At 32.6% G+C, this 24,432-nt stretch overlaps 2 protein-coding genes across 2 annotated transcripts in view; both read left to right on the top strand.

The window, feature by feature from the left end:
* LOC134244091 (TSC22 domain family protein 1-like) overlaps positions 1–24,432 on the top strand; it is a 55,841-nt gene that overhangs the window by 9,794 nt on the left and 21,615 nt on the right. The window lies entirely within an intron of this gene.
* LOC134244070 (uncharacterized) lies at positions 3,604–4,949 on the top strand. The gene has a single exon (XM_062726345.1). It carries the CDS (start codon positions 3,645–3,647, stop codon positions 4,857–4,859), a length of 1,215 nt encoding a protein of 404 aa, XP_062582329.1. The 5' UTR covers positions 3,604–3,644; the 3' UTR covers positions 4,860–4,949.

The raw sequence follows: 24,432 nt of genomic DNA, 5'->3' as shown, positions 1-24,432 counted from the left end.
AAGAAATGATGTTTCATTTAATACTTTTATATTTGTAATTTTTAGTACGCTTTTAGATATGGTTTTCAACTTTGACATCAAACTGATCTATGTGCACTAGAATTTGCTTCAATCTACAGTTACTAATGTAGTTAATACTACCATTTATCCATTTTATTGTTAAGTGTAATTCATAGACCACATAATTGTATACTTTACTGATGTATTACTTAACAAGTATAATGTGGTTACTATTATACGAATATTTCTTAAATTCGTAATCTTAGAAGACATGCTTCTATGTCGATAAAATCATCTTTTTATATATATATATATATATATATATAAATATATGTACTATAATTTCAAAATGAGTAATCCAGTATCCTTTATCTCTAATATTACACCATGAAAAAATATTCCAAACATGTTGCAAATAATTCAAATTTTTTGAAGTTGGGTATGTGGAACATAGAGGGCCTTTCAAGTGAAAAAATCCAAGACCCCCTATTTCAAGAGCAGTTGTCACAATTTCACATAGCTAGCCTAGTTGAAACCTGGTTAGGTGAAACAAATCAAGGCAGTGCATTTCCCAATCACATTTTAGTTCACTCAAGCTCTAGAAAAAAACATAAAAAGGCAAGACGATATTCCGGTGGAATACATATTTATGCAAAACCTACAATTATAAGTGGTATTATACCAATTAACAATAGTCATCCAGATATTTTATGGATCAAACTTGATCAAAGTTTCTTTAGATTACAAAGAGATATTTATCTTGCAGTAGTTTATATATCTCCCCAATATTCTAATGGCAATGTGAATGACATTGAACAAATATATTCAGTTTTATTAAGTGACATAGTAAAATATAGTAGAAACGGTGACGTAATAGTTCAAGGTGACTTCAATGCCTACACCAATACCCAACCTGATTTTGTTATATTTGATTCTGAACGTATTAATTCAGATGATGTTCTTTATCAACCAGATAAACTTTTGTCAAGAAATAATCTTGACCACAAGCACATTAACAATAGTGGCAAAAATCTTCTGAACCTTTGTAAAGAATCGGGTTTACGAATCTTAAACGGTAGAACAACAGGTGATCTAACAGGTCGACCCACCTGTATAACCTATAATGGTTGCAGTCTAGTTGATTATTGTCTTGTATCAAAAGACTTTCTAAATTCAATTGGTTATTTTGAAGTACTAGATTTTACTTCCCTATCAAACCATTGTCCAATTAGTTGTGCAATATTCGACAGCTTCTGTTCAGAACCAAACTCAAATAACTCAAATAATTTAAAACCAGTTCCTGGAAAGTTTTTGTGGAATAATGATGCAATAGAATCCTACACTAAAAATATTCACAGCAATCTATTCCAAATTAAATTTTCAGAATTTTTGAGGGATGAATTTTCTGATAGTGATTCCATTTCAAAAGCCTTCAGCTCAATACTTGTTGAATGTGCAAAAATATCGACTAAACTTATTAAGAGAGGACCTAGGCATAAAACTCGTAAAAATAAGAAAAAACCGTGGTTCTCACAGTCATGTTCTGATCTGAGAATTACAGTAAAAAATTATGAAAAACTTGTAAACAAGAACCCTTTTAATGGAGAATATAGGAAAATGTTCTATACATACAAGGCAAAATACAGAAGATTATGTAAATTTGAGGAGCAAAATTACAGAAACGCAATATGTAATGACATTAACAACAATATTAATAAAAATCCAAAGTCATTCTGGAAATTACTCAATAAATTAGATAAAATCAATACTGGACAAATTTCATCTCATGATGTTCACCCTGAGGAATTTTATCAGTTTTTTAAAAAACTTAACAAAGCTGACAACAATCACAATAATTTTCATAAAAGTATAATAGATAAATTTCATGTCTTGAAAGAAAAACTACATCATAACCATTTCCTTGAACCAGAAATTACTGTCGCTGAAATAAGGAATGCCCTTAAATCCCTGAAAAATGGAAAGAGTTCTTCTATAGATATGATATCAAATGAAATGTTAAAAAATGGGGGATCTGTAATGCTGAAACCTCTTGAAAAATTATTTAACTTTATACTTAATTCTGGTATATTCCCAAAAAGTTGGAATGAGAGCTACTTAGTTTTACTGTATAAGTCGGGTAATAGGCTTGATCCTAATAACTACCGAGGTATATCAATTACTTCAAATCTAGGAAAACTTTTCAACAGAATAATACATACTAGGCTACTTGAATTTGTAAACTCTGCATCACTGATAAGTGAAAACCAAATTGGTTTCAAGGAAAATTGTAGAACATCAGACCATTTATTCTCAATAAAAACAATAATTGATCACTACAAAAACAAAAAGGTTTATGCTGCTTTTATTGATCTTAGAAAAGCATTTGACACTGTATGGAGATTAGGTTTATTTTATAAACTTCTTGAATGTAATATTTCCCAAAAAATGTTCAATATTTTATTTTCAATGTATAGTAATACAATGAGTAGAATCAAATTTTCTGATGGATTAAGTGATGTATTCAATTCTGAGTGTGGTGTCAAACAAGGGGATGTCTTAAGCCCCACACTTTTTAATGTTTTTTTTAGGGATGTCAAATCGGTCAATTTTTAATACTCGGTTACTCGGACGCTTTTCCGATCGAGTAACCGGGTACTCGGTAAAAGTGTAAATAAATATGAACAAGTAAACATTGTAAACTCTTGTAGAAATAAAACCACATGCTTTGATAGGAGGTTTACCCGTTGGTGTATTTCTGTTGTAACAACGATGAGCACTTCGTGCCCGATGAAATTTAATATAACATCGTTTATGTTCAATTTATTCATCAGATAAACACAAGAAGTAAAATCATAAGTAGATCACAGATTTTTGGTTTTAAAATTAATCTGCTCCGTACATTGTAATGTAACTCTTTGTTGCGTTTGACGTCCAGGTATCATTCGTACAGTTTAACTTGAACTTGATCAAGTTCGCCTAACAGAGCGGATTTACGGTTTTAGTACACTTTTCGAACATAGATTTTCTATTGTGGGACGGTATTTTGTAGTTTGGTGCAATGATGGACATGAGTTTTTTTTTAAGCCTTTGGTTCAACCATTTGTATTGGCACGTAATCAAACACAACCTTATCAACAATCGCGCGGGCAATTTCATCTGTCTCTTTTCCCTGAGAATTTTTATAAGACTTCTCGCAGAATTAACAAATTGTCAAATTTATTAAATCATAATAGACCTTATCAGATGTTCAGTGAAAACAAATAATTGAAGTTAATCAAAAATAAGGGTAGAAGACAGCCGAAGGTGAGAAAAGCCAGGTAACAGGTGCTTGGTCACGATAATTACTGTATAAACACTGCCACGGGCGATAACGGTCATTTAAAGTAGGAAACCCTAATTACTGTATGTACAAGTGCAATGAGTATTTTACGTTTTAAAACAGATTGTTTAATGCATTAATAAATAAGCTAAGAAATATTCAAAAATATACATCCGAGTAACCGAGTACTGATTTTAGTATTCGATAATCGGACGTTCGATCGAGTACCCGGTTAACCGGGTACTCGTTGACATCCCTAGTTTTTATTGATGGTATTGTCCATGACTTAAAAAATGGAAATTGTGATCCTGTACAAGTAAACAATATGCATGTAAATTGTCTGTTATATGCTGATGATATTGTAATCTTCTCAGAAAGCAAAAGCGGTTTACAAACCAGTCTTGATATTCTCAGTAACTATTGCTCAAATTGGAAACTCCAAGTTAATGTAGATAAATCTAAAGTTATGATATTTAACTCAAATGGCAAACCTCAAGGAAATGAATTTAGTTTTAATGGTAATGCAATACAAATTGTACCAAGATACTGTTATTTAGGTATTATGATGAAATGTAATAGGAAGTTTAATTTAGCAACAGCTGTGCTTATTGAAAAGGCCAGAAAAGCATGTTTTAAAATGAAAAGAATTATTGGATTTGATAACCCATGTAAACTTTTAGAAAAACTCTTTGATGCTATTGTACTTCCAGTTCTTCTCTATTGTAGTGAAATATGGGGAGTGGATCTCTCATCCAAAGATATTTCAAATGTTGAAAATTTTCACTTAAAATTCATTAAAGACATCCTTGGAGTGCACTGCAAAACATCCAATGCTGGTTGTTTAGCAGAACTTAAAAGACTACCACTTTGGTCCAAAATTTCCCTCTCAAGTATCAAATATTGGAATCACCTGAAAACTTCTGATTCTTTGGCCTTTAAACTTTACCAATCCACAATTAACTGTAATTCTTGGACTAAGAAATTATTTTCTATTCTTGATAATCTTGGATTCTCTAACATTACAAAATATACAGGTTCCATCCAACACCTTTTACCAAACATTAAACAAAGAATCATAGATCAGTGCACTCAAGAGCAAACATCAAAAATCTTTGGTTCAGAAAAACTTGATCTTTTCAAGAAAGTATACTCAGGAAAAAGAAGTCCTTATGTTGATTTACTCAAAAAAAGATCTGAGAGATCCTCTCTCAGTAAAATTAGACTAAGCGCACATAAACTTGCAATAGAAAGTGGTAGATATATTTCCACATCAAGAAATGAAAGATATTGTAATGTTTGTAATACTGGTGTGATTGAGGATGAAATACATTTTCTTTTTCACTGTAATTCTTACTCTAAGCTAAGATACGCATTCTTTAGTAATATTTATAACATAACAAAGAAAAATATTAATCTTAGCAATGAGAAATATATGCTACAATTATGTATAAACAGTAATATACAAAAAGTCTTGAAAGTTACTGTTAAATTTATCAGAGACTGTTTTGATCTTAGAAGTCAATTACTTGACAATTCTTGAAAAAATATGTAAACATTATTTAATGTTGTTCAGTGGGCCTTTGCCAATTATTGTAATTGTGTTTGTGCCAATAAAGTATTTGTATTTGTATTTGTATGAAAAATGAAAGATTTGAGGCAATGAGGCAATAGAAGTCTAGAAGTCACCACTCATGCCCCCCACACAAACCACCCAAGTGAGTTTTTTCAGTTGGTGGCGGGTTAGGTTTTTTTTTTTTTTTTGCTTGTCAAGAAATTTCTGGGATTGGATTTTTTTTTGACTGGGGTGGACCCCCCTGGAAAAAATTTCTGGATCCGCGCCTGGGCCATTTCGAAAATGAGTGAGCCATCAATATAATCTGAGGAGCCATTTCAAGAAATAACAAAGTGACAAACAAATATGAAATATGAGAGAAAACGTTTTTAATATTTAAACCGAATCTGATTTTTAACGCTTGAAATGCAGCAAATTTAAAGGAACTTTCATAGAATATAAGTGTCCCGTATTTTGTATAAAATTATGACAGTTTTGGAAAGGGAACAGCCCTACCATACAAATGAATGAAGTATCGCTTGGTTTAACCGGAAGTACTTTTTGACAGGTTTCAACCAATGAGATTTGTTGTTTTAAATTGACCGCATTTAAAACGAAAGTAAAACAAGGAAGAATGTTGTATGCAAAATATTTCCAAATAACATTGCTAAAAATTGGCGCCATGATTGATTGATTTAATGCACCATTTTTCACTTCAATGCAACTATAACGCATGGCGCAAGCCCTTCCCAATCACTGATCTTCACAATAATTGTACCTAAATTGGAATTAGAATTTTTTTTTTGAGATTCAGAATTTTTTCGGGCCCCTAAAAATTCAACAGGTTTTCCCTTTGCTCACTGACTCTGCATGCACACATTTTCTTTTGTTTTACTGGTAAAAATAAATAAATCTGATATCCTTTGTAAAGGCAGACAAACAGAATTTTAAATTCTAATTTAATTTTAAATTTTGAATTTTAAATTGGAAATTTAAGGTTTTTAAGAAAACTTGACTGTCTTTAATTTACAGTTATGGTTCCTGAATCTGTGTTATCTGTGATGTTTATTTTCTGCTGTGGTCCATTTTCTGACTGAAAAGGTCCCACAAGTCTAACTCTTTATATTACTACTTTTGCAGTCTGGTCTTCAGTATTACTATATTATATGACTGTTCATTTTCATGCATGCCTGCTGAGCATGTGGAATTTAATAATCTCCTATCAACTCTTTGGAATGTGACTGGCAGATTCCACCACTTCTGACACGGTCTAATGAATCCGACCTCATTGAGATGCATGCAGTGCTGAATAAGTCGTGAGAACTTTTACAAGTGCGTTAAGCAGCATTATAGCAGTTTCACTTTAAAACTGAAATGCAGACAATATTTTTTTAGAACTGTAGCAGTCAAATTTTTCCATGAACATGTGGCACAGTTGTGATTTTGTATTTTGCCCCTCATTTGGCCCCCCTGATCAGATGTAGGTCTGACATACATGAAAATGTACATACAAAAACAAGCCTGGTCAAGGGATGTTTACGTGAAATCTGACCAACATTCTGTCTGAAGTGAGTCCTAGTGCACTCCTAGGTCATCTGAGGTGAACAATAGGGGTATGATATTGATTACGATACATGAGGGCTTGTGTGTGTTTTGTCGGCATGTTTTAATTGTGTAACCTATTGATTATGTAGAGTGGGGGATGTTTAAAAAAAAAATGGGTCAATTATTAAATCCCCCTGACCTTGTTCTTCATTCAGTCGAAACATGATTCTATTTTTATTTTTTTCAAATAAAAGGAACAAATTATATCTGTCAAAGTGATAAAAGTACATGATTTAAGTTTCAGACAACATTCAAATTGCTTTTTTGAATTGTTCATTTTCAAAGCATAGGAACAACATGAAAAATGGCACTCTTCTAAAGCATATGTTACAGTTAAGAAAAGGCCATATGAATTTTTAATATTGCGTGCTAATTAATTAATGAAATTAATGTAGAAGTCTCCTGCAATTATGAGTAGAGTTGCTACATTCTAAAACTCATTTAGTTGGAATTAATTATGTTTTACAAAAACCATTTCATTAATTAAAACTGCATGACTGTGTTTAATCAGAAGATGTTGGAAACCAAAAATGATATTGACAAGGTAATTATAGTTTCATACAAAAAGGATTAGCAGCTAGATTATTTTAGAACTATCTTCTTGGCGAAATTAAAATGTGAATGTCAAGTGTATTTCTTGCCAGTGCTTTTATTAAGCTATTAAGTCGAAAAAAAATTATGTTTTAATTAATAAGGTACATAATTAAAATGCAAATGTCAAGTGCATGCATTACCAGGTTTTTCATTAAGTTGATAAATATTTAAAAGAAGATTTGTTTTTTAATTAATAAGGTACCATAATATTGTGGTACAATGAAGGGTCCGTAGTCCACTTACATTAAGAATTATTATTTTCTACTTGCACCAGACACTGCAAGTGCTCTAGCTGTGAGAGGAGAAAATTCTGCATTGTACATATATAGCTTAGATGTGCGTTTTATATAAGAGTAAGGCATATTTACTCGTTTAATTTGAGTCTGTCTGCATATTATATGTGGTATTTACTTACGTATTACATTGGGGAGTGACAAGAAATTACCACAAAGTTCTTAGTAATCATGTTTATTACTCAATCTGGGATAGTTTATTTTGAAAGTACATGTTGTTTGTTATTAATGACAATATCTTTCATGTAATATACATGTATATTATAATGTTTTGAAATCATGTGGACCTTGACACTAATTTTTTTTAAATATCAACAGCAAAGAAGAAGACAGAAACACCTTAAGTTTAACATAAATTGTACAAATTCAAATGTGTTTTCATAATGCTCATCACTTTGCTTGGATGGATAAACATTAACCTTTTGAAGAGTGATCTTTGCTGAAATAGCTATAGAGAGCAATAATTCTGAAAGTTCATTTTTTTAAACAAAACAAATGATTTTGAATAAAGAGAATGAACAGACTTTTGGTGATTCTACTTTATATGACTTTGCTTGTTTTAAAGATGTGATAACAAGAAGTGACAATCGAGAACTATAATATAGGGAAAACAAATCAAAAAAGTCTTTTTTTATTTGATTAAAGATGTAAAAACTTCCTGGAATAGTAGAAGATGTCTCAACACAAGTTTTTTTTGTCCTGTTTATGATAGTGTATGAAATATATCAAGTGTCATTTGTGTATATCCAATTTTAATCACTATGTAGTCTTTTTTTTGTCGTTGACAATAATTGTAAATCTATGTTTAAAAAAAGCGTGTGAAATGATTGCTTTTCTAAAGCAGAAATGAATTTTTTTTTATGGTTTTGTCTGCAGAAGACAATTTTTTTTATATAGGGTATGTATCGACATTCTCAACCAGTTAGAAACACTGAAATAAAAGTCAACCTCTTGAAATAATTGTAGCTATAACTAGCTATACATGTGGTAAATATAGCCCTCATGGATATATCATATAGGGAAACTTTATCCACAAAATTGGCATATGTATTTATCTCTGTGAGTGAAATATATGCCATTTCATGTGTACAAAGGTTATATACATGCACACATTATCACAAACTTCGTTTTAATACAAACTGAAAACATCAAGTCATAACATTTATTGAACTTTGACAAGTACAGTTGTTTGTTATATAAATTATTATGTTTTTAAATGGGCAAAATGACATGTTGCGGCATTCATGTTTTGCATGATGTGCCATGCCCTTTTTTCCAGCGCCATGCCCTTATTTTCAAAAAAATTAATAAATCTGGCCATTTTTTGGCAATATTCCTTTGTGTGTTTATTCAGTGCATGCTTGATAATCCCTTTGTGTATACAACGATAAAAATTAACAATGAACGAACGCTCACAGCCACCTGGCTAATTAACATGCCTCAGGCTGTCAGGGTAGAGGATTTAACTTCAGAAACTGTCGTTTGATTGCATTGATTAGCAAGAATTAGAAAGACCAAAGTAAAATTAACTTGTAAATTATTAACTAATTAAAATGAGGATCGTTTTTTTTTAAAACCGAAAGTAGAATAAAACACATTGTTGAACTTGAAGAGAAAACGGATATTTTACCTGAATAAAATACACACAGTGTTCAAAAAAATTAATGTAATGTGATAAAAAGGCCTAAAAACAACAAATTAAGATAGTTCTTTGAACACATGACCTTTTTTTGACAATCTGTTTATGATATTTTTAATTATATCCAGATTTTTTTTAAAGTAATTATACTTGGCATTCTTTTTTCAGTAAGATTATTTTTTTCACTGGATCATCTTGTAGAATTATTTCAAAGTAAAGAGAATGGTCTCTTCATGTATTTAAAATGCCCCCTTTCCCTGAAAAAAGTATTTTTGTTTAATGTGTAACTTGACTGTGCTAGTACACAAATAACACAGTCCAAGCAGGTAAAAAAAAATTCCTACCTCCAAACTTTAATAATTTTTGCACATATTTCAGATAGATTAATACAATTCCTTTCTCAAGTGTAACCTTCCTTCTTTTTTAATCAATGAAATTGGATGTAAATGCCTTTTTTATATTCTTTTTGTTTCAATAATTGTCATGTCAACCCAGGTGTGCTTCATGTGTTGGTATTTAAAAAAAATTAATAAAAACAACAAATATATGGATATCTTTAAATTACTTTAATTAAATAAAGATTATATGAAAGGATATTAAAAATTATTATAATAAACACGTAAAAGTATGTAAAAATTAATAAACGTTTAATATAATTTTAAACACATAAACATTTGTTTTAAAAGTGCCCCCATGAGATCCTTTCGCGACGCAAAGTGCCCTTTTGATTCCTTGATTACCATGCCCTTTTTAGGGTCTAGATTTAACACTAATTATGTGCAAGGCACATGTATACTCCCACACTTATCATTATGGACATATGTTAGGTTTTATATGGCAAGGAGGATCAATCTTATCATTGGTCAATATCCTCTGAGTAAAATTGGGACATTAATTGAGTTAGAATTAGGTCCTGTGAACCCATTGACCTAGAAGTCAAAATGTGTATTGGCAGTTGGTAGCCTGAAAGTGTCCGCAGGTGCCTGTGATAAGGAAGCTGAGTGCAAAGAGTTTTGTGTACCCTGGTTACTGCTACTTTTTACCCTTTATCAAGGTTTAATGTGACAGTTGATGGGGATATCAAGCTTGTGCATTTGTTATACATATATTAAATCAATTGTAAATTTCCCAGTTCAATCATTTATTTCTCCCCTCCCATTAGCTATACTGGTCAGAGATCAGAATTGCTTGAAACTTTTGAAAGGTTCTATCATCCATTTTTCTAGCTTTTTGTCCGTTTGTTCATCTCTCTATTAAGAATTTTTCAAAGTGCTATTCCTCATACAGTTTGTCCATCTCTCTATTAAGAATTTTTCAAAGTGCTATTCCTCATACATTATTCCTTGTACAGTTCTGGTAGGATTTCAAATAGACTTGGAAAAGAAGTAGACATCTTAATTCTCTTTTATAAATACACACCAGTAGGGCTACAGTCTTGTCATAGACTTCTGGTTTCTTTATATTGCTGTAAGCAAATTTGAAAAACTGTGTTGGCATCCCAAGTATATCAAAACAGAATTCCTCAGGACATACCAACAAATAAAAGTTCTTAATATTAATGTCATCTGCTTTGTTCTCATCAAGAAAAGACCAGAAATAAAGTAAACAATATGTACATTAGACAAGATGTGCTCCTATTGAGGTAAAGAGGAAGAAACTCTCCCACTCTTTGCAGTCGGAGATGTTTGTACACCGGTGGTGGTGTCGTCATAATGAACACAGACTTCCCTAGTACTCCAAATATTTCAGGATCCTTAGCATAGTGTTTATATGTTTTCCCACTCCAATGTTATTGTATTGTGTCTGAATTACACAATAAGTATTACGGCATGCCTTTCCTTGTTGCATCATGCTTAGTATTCTATGAATAGTTGTTGAATTTTGAATTTGGTTGCATGGTTAAAAGAAAATATGGTAACAACACACTGTAACATATGTTTGAAATTATACAAGAATCGATTCATTATGAAATCTTCAATTAGAATAAGCATATTTACTATACTGACAATCAAGAGTCATGTCACACATTCACAAAATATACTGTATACGGGGTTATTAATCGCCCCATGTTATTTTCGCCCTTTCACACTAAAAAACAAATTTGCCCAGTTTTAAATTCGCCCAGTCATAGTTATGTGTGAGAAATTATACTGAATGTTTTTAATTTGCCCCGTTTTAAATTTGCCCAAATGAGGGTAGGGCAAAGGGGGCGAAAATGAAATGAGGGCAAAAATTTCCCTGTATACAGTAATTCAAATGTGTACAATTGTGCAATTTTGTTTCTCTGATGATACAGGGTTATTTTCGCCCCGTCTTATTTTCGCCCTTTCACACTTGCAAACAATTTTGCCCCATTTTAAAGTCGCCCAATCATAGTTTTGTTTAAGAAATTATACGGAATTCTTTGAATTCACCCCGTTTTAAATTTGCCCAAATGAGAGTAGGGCGAAAGGGGCGAAAATAATATGAGGGCAAAAATTTCCCTGTATACAGTAATTCAGTTGTCTACCATTGTGCCATTTATTATTCAGTGTGGGGTTAAGCCCTCTTGGTATTGTTTTGGATCTTTTTGGGAACTTATTAGTGTTGATCCCATTTAGCCCTGCTAGACCTATTCTTTAAGTTTTAGGCCCCCCCCCTTTCCCAATTGTAGGGGAAAAATAATTGATATGATACAGTATACATCAGTTTCACTGAGTAGTTTGATTTAATATGATGTAGTAATAGTATTATAAACCAATACATGGAAATGACTGGTGTACTAGTTTCCGTATTCAACAGTGTTACAATGTCCTGATAACCTACTTATTGCAAGATATGACTGCACAGGAGAAAATTGGCAGTAGCAATAATGATATTAATATGGTCACCAGTATGTGGGACGTATAAAATAAAAGTCACTTGTTAAAAAAGAGTTTTACTCATGTTATTAGATTATCGATTCACAAGCTTGTAAATGTAGCTGGTTTTTATGCCGTAATCATACATAGGATTTATAGCTTTCCTCTATCATTAAGTCTGAGGACAATATATTGTTCGTACAAATAGTAGAATGGATGTTGTAGTCAAAGACTAAATGTATTTGACTTCCCTTGTATCTATTATGAATGGTACAGCCCCCCCCCCTTTTACAGTCATACAGGGGCCCGTTTCACAAAACTATCTTATGACTAAGATCTGTCTTAAGACCGAAAATTATCGTAAGATTGCACCATAGCCGTTTCACGAAACTGTCATATCTTATGATAATCTTAAGATCTATCATAATCTTAAGACAACTAGATACATGTCTTAAGTCTAAAGTGAAACTTGCAATATGTAGTGCGACTATGTATTTTGGCTAAAAACCAATGGATAATTAAAGAAAACGGTTCTTAGAGATAGAAAAATCCTTTGGACTATATCCGGCCAGTCAGAACAATGACACGCCCCCCCCCCCCCCCCAAAAAAAAAATGCCGAAAAACATACGATAGAAAAACTAAAATGTACGTACTTTGTGTTTTCCTCTTTCTTCATTCTTTGGTTGTACCCCCTCCCATCTGAAATTAACCCCCCCCCCCCAAAAAAAAAACAAAAAAAAAACACAAAGGCTTCTTAGGATCATGTGCATTTTTATGGATTTGATTAGTCCATGAATTTTACTTTTATTTATTTTGTTACAGCTAGTGTGGCAGACAATATATAAATGATTATTGTATGTCTCTAATTGTAGTGATTTAATTTCAAAGTAAACATTTTATTCAGTCGTACAAAATTAGATGAAAGTAAAATAGTTTAATTTCTTAGGTATCCTCATTAATCCACCTTAATGCGATATGTGTATGACAATTCAATATGCTGTAATATTTGATGCTATATGTAATGTATGCTTTCTTTATGCTTTTTAGGTCACCTGAGTAAACTCAGGTGACCTATTGCTATCTGTTTTTGTCCGTCGTCGTTCGTCGTTAGTCGTCCGTCGTGTGTTAACATTTGAACATTTTCAGCTTCTTCTCTGCAACCACTGAACCAATTTCAACCAAATTTGGCACAAAGCATCTATGGGTGAAGGGGAACAAAAATTGTGAATTTAAATTCCCTGGGGCCTGAGGGGTGGGGCCAAAACCACTAAATTTAATGCAATCTTTAAAAATCTTCTTCTTTACTCCTGGACATCAAGCAGTCAAACTGTTTGCATGATTGTAATCAGCATTGAGTCCTCTACCAAAATTGTGAAATTCATGGCCCTGGGGTCAGGGGTTCTAGTGCTAGGGCGGGGCTAAATAAGTAGGTAGTGAAAATGCATTATTTCTTTGAAAATCTTCTTCTCTGCTCCTGGGTATTAAATAAACCAACTAAGAACATTCATGATAAGCAAGTCTACCAAAATTGTGAATTTTATGGCCCCGGGATCAGGGGTTCTGGTGTTAGGGTGGGGCTCTATTGATTATATATAGTGAAAATACATGATCTCTTTGAAAATCTTCTTCTTTGCCCCTGGGTATTAAATAAACTAAGTGCATAGTTATGATAAGCAAGATTGCCTCAACCAAAATTGTGAATTTCATGGTCCCAGGGTCAAGGGTTCTGTTTTGTTTTTTTTTTTTTGTTTAAGAATATAGTGAAAATACATGAATTCTTTGAAAATCTTACTCTGCTTCAAGGTATCAAATAAACTAATTAAGTGCATAGTTATGATGAGCAAGAGTGCCTCAACCAAAATTGTGAATTTTATGGTCCCAGGGTCAGGGGTTCTGGTGTTAGGGCGGGGCTCTATAGATTATATAGTAAAAATACATGAATTCTTTGAAAATCTTCTTCTCTGCTCCTAGGTATTTAATAAACTAATTAAGTGCATAGTTATGATGAGCAAGAGTGCCTCGACCAAAATTGTGAATTTTATGGTCCCATTCAGGGGTTCTGGTGTTAGCCCTCTATATTGTTTATATAGTAAAAATACATGAATTCTTTGAAAATCTTCTCTGCTCCTAGTATTAAATAAACTAACTAAGTGCATAGTTATGATGAGCAAGAGTGCTTTTACTAAAATTGTGAATTTTATGGTCCCAGGGTCAGGGGTCCTGGTGTTAGGGCGGGGCTCTATTGATTATACATGTATAGTGAAAATACATTAAATCTTTGAAAATTTTCTTCTCTGTCTCTGGGTATGAGGCCCTAATCTTGCAGAGTTGTGAATTTCAAGGCCCCAGGGTCATGGGGGGGGCTTTATTATATACTGAAAATGAATTAATTGTTTGAAATCTGCTGCTTTGTATTTATAAAACATTTATTTATTTTTTGAAAGGCAATTTTAAGGGTGCCTTTTTAAAATTTGTGCAATGTGTGGACCTAGGGTCAGGGGTTTATGTCACAGTGTTAGGGGCAGTGCTGATTATTGCTGAATATTACTGATTAGTTGGAATGCATTTTTGTTCCCCTACCCTGTGTATGGGTATTCAGTAACCAAGCTAAGCAACTGCTAAGTGTATTGTTATGATGATCATTGGTGCCTCTTTCTAAATTGTGAATGCCATAGCATCTGGCTTTAAAACATGAATCAAATTCAATAACTGGAAAGTTGTTGCATAATGCTCAGGTGACCTATAAGGCCCGTGGGCCTCTTGTTTATAATAGTATTGAAACCGTAAAATTGACTGGAATTTTTTCTTTCGTTTCTCTTCTTCATCTGTTAGCATCGATATTTTGTTGCAGTAGTTGAAGCGTTTCAAATACACCTGCATCGAATTAAATTTATGAACGAACTTTGAACACGATTTGGTGTCTCAAAAGGGGTCATTGTTAAAATAGTACGTTATTTGCAAAGTTTTAGATACAGTAGTAGTATTAATCAAAAGTAATCACAGTTAATTTAAGTTGATGCTATAAAATGTTGTTTTTGTTTTTCGGAGGTTATGTCTGCAAAAGAAACTATATGAGACACACATTATTTCAATATTTCAAAGGAAAATTAATTAAAGACTTCGTGAAACATATTTTTAAAAAATCCCAGTAATATTGAAGCATGGAATTTGTCTTAAGACTTGTCTTAAGATTTCTTAATGATAGTTTTGTGAAACAGCAGTGACAAATCTTATGATTGTCATAAGTCAGATCTTATGGTATCAGATCCCCCCAAATCTTTATAGTTTTGTGAAATGTACCCTGATCTTTATTATACATGTATTACTGAATTCCAAGACAAGGAGCTGAATTCTTGCTCATGCATTATAAAAGGTATTTTAATTGTTAATTAAGGAAACCCATTGATTATAAAAAGAAATTAATGCAATTTTTTGTGTTTTCCCCCCCTACCCCCAAAACAATTCATAGCCCTCATGTCAGCATCTCAGGGTGCATTCTGTGTTTGCGTACATTTCTGTTAATGAGTGTAAGTGTCACCTATTGTCCATTTCTCGGCAGGAAGTGGATATGGTCATTCATGATTTTATTCTGTCTGTCTGTACTTTAAATGCAGTGCATAGACACTGAACACTAAAGAAAAGATCTCCAGGAAAAGTTATTTATGAATTGTATAAAATGTGGTGTTGTACAAAATGGGGTCTTAAAGATTTGAATAACAGTCAAACCACACATTAGCTCAATTTCGATAAGACTCGGGAAAAAAAAAAAGAGATATAGGAGGACTCCATATATCAAGGGTATACTTAAAAAAATAAATAATAGGGACTTCCAAAGCACTTTGACGTATCTATGGTAATTGAGATACCAGGGTTTAAAATACCCGAAGTTCAACTGTAATTATGTTCGATCAAGTTACGAGTTCATGGATTAAAATTATATCCATGGAAAAAAGAACTGTATCATGATGGAAGTCAAGATTTCTTAAAATTGTGACACAACTGATGAACTGATATAGCTTTATTACCGTAAAACAGATTTTTTCCAGGGATTAAATTTCTTTTACTTAAGTATTTATCTCTAAAATATTATTTCTAGTGAAATTTTGAACCCCAATTATACTTATTTTCAGGCCATGTATTTCTGAAGCAATAAAAATGAAGTACTTATAAAATGATTTAAGATTCAAATCCGAAAAATTTTATCGCTATGAAAATTTCTGCATCAGTGTGAGAAACTGGACAATGGGAAGATCCAATTTTTTCTTTAATTATTTATGATTAAGATAAAATCTTCTCATATATGTAGCTCACCAGAGTAGCAACCATTTCTCTTTCGCCTATCTAAGATTTGAGATGAAGATAAGGACAGAATTGATGAGTGTTTATGTGCATACCAAGAATTATTCTTCACAATGTCTGTATATTTAGACACATCCACAAGCGATGTGTGCAATGTGAAAAATGCCAAATTTGAATCTTCAATTATGCTCATTTCTTTATTTAAAATCTTTTTAAATTCACATCAAGGTGACCATTAAAGATATTGTATTATGCAATAAACACCATGGAAACCAATGATAGACCCTTAATTAATCTCAAACCAAAAAAATATTTTAAAGTGCATATGCATGCAGGTCTTACAATGAATAAAAGACTTTAAAATCTAGCTGTGATCTTGATAGGTATACGTGCTGTGTATTTCTTACATGCAAACTGAGGCAAATTGAATGACAATTATTTTTGTTAAATCGATTAAAAAAGGCCTGGTCAGGACTGTGTTTAAATATGGAATATAAAGCCTGCCTATATATCAAGCTGTTGTATTGTTTTCTTGTGAAGAAGGGTTTCTGAAATTACATTGTTCTGAATTTTTCAATGCAGGTCAGTTTTGATTTCCTTTTACATTTATTTTGCTTGCAAGGTGTAAATTATGTGTATGTTTATACAGTGCAATGTAGTGGTAATGCAGGAGACTAATTAATCACTTTTTAACAGTCTGTTGGTTTCATTTCAATCATAGAAGGTTGCATTTGATGTAGCCAATATGTACATATGTTTATTTTATCATATAATTTAAAAATCTATTTTATACCATGCACAACACATGTTATTATACCTCATTATAAATATTCTAAACAACGCGTTATCTGATTGGTTCTAAGTTATCACGTGATCGGGCCGTAAAACTTCATATTTCCCGGCCGTCGGCACGCTTTTCATCATATTCCACCTCTTCGGATACTTAGTGCATTTTCCCGCAAAAATTATCGTTTGTTTAAAGAAAACTCCCGAGAATGTAGTAGACGTCACAATGACCTGGTTTACGTCATAAAATTGATGATAATATGTTGACCAAAGGGTTTTATAGTAACTTTACGTAAAAAATGAAAGTTTTGCTTGTTTCGGTATAATAAACAATTCATTGCATGAATGTTCGGGAAACATGAAGACTTATTCAGCCAAGAAATATCATATTCCCCTCGGGCGAAGCCCTCTGGGAATATGATTTTTCTTGGCTGAATAAGTCTTCATATTTCCCTCACTATCATGCAATAAGTATATAATATCTGTGTACAGTCTCCGTAGTTGTGTAAAAACTTAATTTTCATGAATGTGAAAATTGAGTGTACTCATGGAAATATATCTTTTAATATGAAATCATTTTTCCCTGCCACCATCAGTCATAATAGAGACTGACACAGATTTTCAATTATAATGGCTCGACATGAATAAATGCCAGACTGTTCAAAATATTCAGTGTTTAACACGCCTGTAGATGAGATTTGTTGTTTACCATATGGAGTATACTAAGGAGTATAATAAGAAGTTAGTGGCGTAAGTTGTTGATTTCAGTGTTGTGGTGGACCCAAGTCGACCTATATATGATTTTCTAGGTCAGCGAAGTGTTTACTGTGTCGCGGCTGACTGATTTCCCTCACTGAGTTCTTGTGTTTTTTGTGGCTGATACACCTAATGTACTACTTACCACTCTGTGTACCCATGCAATCATATGAAATAGTGTTCATGGTTTTTTTTTTTCCATTCATGGGATTAAATGCAGAGGTATATTTAATAGTGTGTACTACCAGGGTGATTTAGCAGATCATATTACCCAGGAATTTTAAATAGAAGTCTGGAGAATCATATATAGGTTATGCATGTATACAGAACACTTGACGCGTAAAAATCTGATTCAGTGTTTGGCATTGTTGATGAAGCTATTAGGATCGCTATTAACGTACAGCTGATGAAGGACGTGTAACCTTTTTCTCTAGGTGGGCTCTTTATTTATGACAGAATGTCATGATATTTACCTGTTTTGCATAAAACACTCCTTACCTAGAACAAGAAATTAATGGAAAAAGAAGCTGCGAGGACAAGAAAGCAGTACAAATATGATATTTTTTGTGACCTGTTTTAAAAAGCGTGTGTCGTGATTCATGGCTGAATGTGAAGAGTTTGCGTATGCACATTGTGACTTTAGTTTAGCGACAGAGACCAATATAAGATACTATTACAGGTAATTCAGTTTTAAGTGCAATATAAAATGGGTTTATCAGTAGAACAGTGATAAAGCATATATGTGTGTGTGGATATATCATATGATTTTTGTGAATGACGACGGAGTACTAGACATATTTCGTAAGAGCCTAGGAGTAGAGGCATGTGGATTAGTGCCAATAAGTATAATCTTAGTAGGAGCGACTGTTAAAACGGGAGATTATTGTGGCAGTTGAGGTACTTTGTTCACAGCTTCTACTAGCAGCCAATTGACAACTATTACCAACTTATCATAGTGGGATTATATCAGGACTATTGTCTTATAGTATTATCAAGTCTGCACACCTACAAGACAGAAAAGCACCTGTAGAGCTTTTATCTGTGGAGGGCAATGAAAAAGGAAAACTTTGCTAGCACTAAAATGGTTGAACAAGTAAATGGCAATATGGACAGCTCCAGGAACAAGCGTGTTGACAAGAAGTCTGGCAGTGAGCCGCCCATGCCAGAGAGAGTTACCAAAACTGGTGACAGTGCTTTGTCATTGGCACACAGCTCGAACAAAAACATGGCCCCCACGACCCCAGAGAAGGTCTCTGTCCCCCAGACTGTTACTGGCTGCAGCCAGAGTGGTTGGACCAGCGTACCGAACTCCCCGCTACAAAAGCGGCCCAGCTTCTGCAGGATTTCCAACAAGAAAGACAGTGAATCAGAACTCATGGACTCTTCCACCATACACGATAGTTATTTCAGCTATGGAAAAAACTTGGAGCGCTCACAGTCGAACACTTCGGAGAGATCCTATTCCTATTTGTCGGATAGTTCTGCCAGCATTCCAAAGTCTAGTTACGGTACTGCAGAGCAGATATACTCTAGCTATCCCTTCACTAGTGTCAGTTTGTTTTCTGGTTGTGACTCTCCTAGTAGTGCCTCGTCGGTCTCTTCCAGTATGAGTTTCCTGGATCGGTACTATCCCCCCTACTCAGTGGTATCCTCTTCCGGATATCCAGTATCCTCCGCTGGATATCCGATATCCACCTCCGTGTACAGCCCAGTCTGCCAGAACTACTACAGTCCTTATTGGCAGTGTTACAGTTGTAGGAAACCTAAGTTGTAAGTAAACAAGGTCAGCTGCATTCATAAAAAAATAAGGAAACAGAAATATAAATCAATAGTTTATCTTATTACGTCTTAAAAAATAATGAAACAAAGATATTAAAAAATCAATAGGTTATCTTTTTACGTCTATTATTTTGTGATGTATGTTTACTACATTGGTTGAAAATCGGCTCGCAGTATGTTAGTTGCTTTTTTTTTATTCATTGAATAAACTTTTAACATAATTCTAGTTGGTTTAATTTTTTGTCCTTAGGCTATTAAGGGTTTGTACTGGAGCCAATAGATATTGGTACGGATTATGTCAAGATTAACCTAGATATAAAAAATACCTAGCTTGAAATCAAAGATCATTTTGGCTGCACACAAGGATTTGTTGCCTTGTTTAGGTGACAACTAAAAAATTTTATAATTGGTGTAAACGTTGTATGTAATGTCAAGTCACATTGGACTCTGACTTATTTGGTTACTTAAACCCATTACCCTGGTTTTATTCTGGAGACTGGATGTTTCCCTCATTTAATAGGTATATGAGATTACAAGCTGGAATGATCCAGTTTATTGTGAAAGTCATAGTAAACAAACATATATTGGAGTTCTGTTGACCCTGATCTAGCTATAAAAGGTCAGATAATTTGGGTTAATACTGTAGCTGTGCCATGTAATAGCATTGATTTTTTGAGTTCTACATCATAACAGAGCTTGTTTTGCCATCTGCCTGTGTCTGTAAACTAGATTTCAATGTTTACAGCAGCATTTGTGTTATTTGAATGAAGACATGATGAAAAAAATGGATCTAGTAATTAATTATTTGTATTTTGATGGATTAGAAATACCAGTAAAAGGGGCTAAAAATAAAATGTTCTGTGAAATGTTGATTGAATTTAAATTAGATTAAGTCTTTAAATGCCTCATGCATTAATATTAAAGTTAGGATATTTTTTTTTATTGGTTTATGGATTTCCAAATTTTAAAATCCGTTTAAAGGAAAGTTAAAAAAAAAATGACAAGTTTAAGGTTGGAGTTCATCTTCATTTAGTATTTATTGATCAATTCATGATAAGAATTTTTTCAGTAGCAATTAAATAGGCTTGGATCACAGTTATCTCCTTTTTCTCTGATTTGATGCTCTTAGAAAAAATTTCTGATCTCCCCTAGGCTTTAACTATCCATTTCAAAAATAGAAAACCCGAAAGATATTTGCTTTTGTCACTGCTGTGATTTCTTTATGTAAATTATTGGTATAAAGTTGTAACTTTTTATGGTGAGAACCTCATAAGTTGTTAGAACTTGTGTTCAAACCATATGTGTAGTATTTATACAATAAAATATGTTCAAATCATTGGTATAAAGATACTTATTAGATAGCGTTTTTTGCAATCTAGCTTTATAAATATGAACCATTAAAGCAGCTAGTAGTTATTGACAATTTAAAGCTGTAAAAAAAAAAAAAAACTGGTTAAATTGCTGCATCAGTGAATTGACAAATTATCTTCTGAAAAGGACTTTTTGTTAGTTCTAAGAGTTTGGAATAAATGCTTTTTAAGTATTAATAGGAAAAATTGGAAATGTGTGAATGTCAGGTGTCATTTTTGGTCAGCTAGCTGTTTTATTGACTGATCTATTTTATTGATGTTGACAGATGTGACAATATTGATCATTATTTAGTCATCAGAAATCAGAGAAACGACCCAATCATTGAATAGGTGTAATCGTGACTTGGAAAGGCCAAGAAGGATAACTCTATCATGCTTTCTTCTTAACTTATATGATACTAAAAATAAATGAATTTATAGTTTCATTGTTTGTTTTATTTTTTTTGGTTGTTGTTTGCTTTTTTCTTGGGGTGTGTGTGGTTTTTTTTGTTGCATGTATTTTTTTTTTAAGTTGACTCAGATTTCACACTTATGAATGCAGTAAAGAGTCTTTATCTTTTATTTATTTATAGGATCACCCTTTTCATCTTTGACTGAATTATGTCACTGACTTAGAGTAAGTGATTCAGACGAAATTTGATCTTTGAAAAAAGACTATATACATCTTATTATAAGGGAACACAAAGATTTGTATTCTTGTAAGACTATAGTAAGAAGATTAAATTTACCTGAACAATCTAGTTGTGGTCAATTCTCATTCATGTAAAAGATCAGAGTTTGTTTTTGTGTTGGTGCTTAATTATTATATTCTCTTTTAGCATCTAATGGACAAATCACCATCATATTTAAAGGACTATAAAGACACACTTTCCACCTAGTATACAGTTGATTATATTAAGTGTTTCATAATGTCACGAGGACATTATAATTTAAAGAGTTGTACATCAAGACTTATAACACTGTGTAAAAATATCATTCTAATGCAATTGTTTTGTAAAACACGTTTTGATTGGCTGAAGCACTGATGTTCGAAGCAGTAAAACGAGCATTAACGAGAGGAAAAGCTTTTCATTGTGACGTCATAATAGAGCGACGCAACAACACTATGCCCCGTGACGTATTTTATGTAATAAAACTCAACAAAAGATTTAAACAACAAACAGAATGCAAAGATTGCATTAGAATGGGAATAACTATCTTCTGATTTGGTATTTGCGACTGTAAATGCTTATTTAACGATCGCAAACATCCGTTTTACCAGCGTTGCCGGTAAAACTCAGTTTGCGACCGTTAAATTGACATTAACGGTCTCAAATACCAAATTAAAAGATAGTTATTCCCTAATTTCACTATGCAGAAAAAATGCATAATACTTGGAAGAAAACATTTTCTGATTCTAATTGAAAATACTTCTCTGACTGCATAAGTTTAATTAACTGCCTCGATCTGCACGTGCATATAGACATACTCAGTTTAATTACAGCATTGATAAATATTAAATTTCCAATATCAAGTTAATGCAGAATCTTTATTTCCAACGCACCAGAGTAATATTACAAAAATCAAAGTACAGAATTATATTTTGAAAGGGTAACAAATTCAGAGTGCATGAGCATCAATAATAAATCAATAAGATCGATCTTCAAGATACCATGAGAATGCATGTTTATTTATAAGTATAATTCTCTAAGTTTACAACTTTCGATTTACATCCTATTAAGGTAAGTCGCTCGTCAGCTTTTTAGAAAAGTTCACGCAGAACCTCTTACTTAAAAAATAATTATTAAAATTCAATTTTTATAAAATATTTATATTCAACAATGTAATTTTTTTAACATTCATCGAAAAAAAAACTGCTTAAAAATCTACAAAGAAGCAAGATTTATGAGGGACTATTTCTTGTGGTGGAAGGATATTCAGCAGAAATTTCTGCAAATCTGCACATTTATCAAATTTAATGTCTTGAAACTTTAGCCTCACATACTTTTACTCTGAGAATATTTTCCATTATGATATTGCAGGATCCGGAATATTTAATATAGGTCTTAATTTATATTTTTAGAACAAGTTTTACAACTTTCCTCAACAAACTTTACCAGGAAATGAAGATATATTAAAGAAGTCAAGATAAAATTTACACAATTTTTGGCCTTGAAATTACATATTTTGACCAATATTTCAAAATTAACATCACTGACCCCAACTTTTTCTTTCATTATTTTAAAGCACTCGATACTTGTGACTGATCAGCACTTAACTCCTAAAAAGCTTGATATAAGAAAATATTTTATTGCCTATTTAGTTTTTTAATACCCCAAATATGTTATTTTTTGGTGCAAAAAACACAATAATAAACGCGCATTAATTTGCAAGATTTGTTCAATGATAAATATTATTCAAACCATTTTATGTAAAATAAGATTAAATTTATTAACGTAGTAACATCTGATAAAATAAAATTAGAGATAAAGTAATTTACCAAAGAGTTAATGTTTAAGAGGAAAAAGGTCAACTTAATTGTACCATAGTTCAGTAAGATGCACACTGACCCCCTATTTTCTCTGCGATTTTGAGTCATATTATATGAGTACTTATTCAAAATATACTTCCCAAAAAATCCTTGATTTAATAAATTTGACGAGTGACTTACCTTAATACTACATCCATTTGATACATATCTACTTAATAGAATCTTCTGAGATAACCTAAAGGTACTGTAAATCACTTTTTATTCACGAGAACTTTATTTTGGGATAATTACGCGAGACAATGAGTTCATGAAAATTTCATTCTGGCATGTAAAAGTATTCCTCACGATTATATAGAGGAAAAACAACATTCTAATGCAATTGTTTTGTAAAACATTCTTTGATTGGCTAATGCACTGATGTTTGAAGCAGTAAAACGAGCATTAATGAGCTTGAAAGCCTTTTCATTGTGACGTCATAATAGAGCGACGCAAAAATACAATGTTCCATGACATATTTCATGTAACAAAATTCAACAAAATAAGATGTAAATAACAAACAAAATGCATGGATTGCATTAGAATGGGAATAACTAAACTTCAAATTTGGTATTTGCGACCGTTAATGCCGATTTAACGGTAGCAAACATCCGTTTTACTCAGTTTGCGACCGTTAAATCGGCATTAACGGTCGCAAATACCAATTTAGAAGATAGTTATTCCCTAAATTCATGAAAATTATGTCTCGCTACTACAGTGCTCCAAGTTGCGACTAAAACGGTCGCATTTGCGACCCAAAAGTTGGTTTTGCGACTAGAAATTAAAACTAAGTCGCATTTTCGCGACATTTGGGCTGGCAACGTCCATCTTTTGATGATCGGGATCGATTTACGTTTTCAAGATTCTCTATCAAGACAACGTTTGAAGATAAATACTTTAACACACTGTATAAAGCGTCCTATGGACTTTGATCACGTAATGCTGTAGAACCAGAAACGTATATACATAACGTTTCTGAGAGAATGACATCCAAACATCGTAAACTTTCTAGAGTTTCTCTGACTTTGTTATTAGAGCATTTGGTCAATGGCTTGCATATCACAATTAAGTGTTTTGGCGGCATTGATAACGA

This window comes from Saccostrea cucullata, unplaced genomic scaffold (assembly GCF_032062105.1).
Source record: "Saccostrea cucullata isolate Sc308-1 unplaced genomic scaffold, CSIRO_AGI_Scuc_v1 ctg769, whole genome shotgun sequence".
In the NCBI taxonomy this organism is placed as follows: domain Eukaryota; kingdom Metazoa; phylum Mollusca; class Bivalvia; order Ostreida; family Ostreidae; genus Saccostrea; species Saccostrea cuccullata.
Note: the sequence above shows the minus strand (reverse complement) of the source record. Positions and strands in the feature narration are given on the sequence as shown.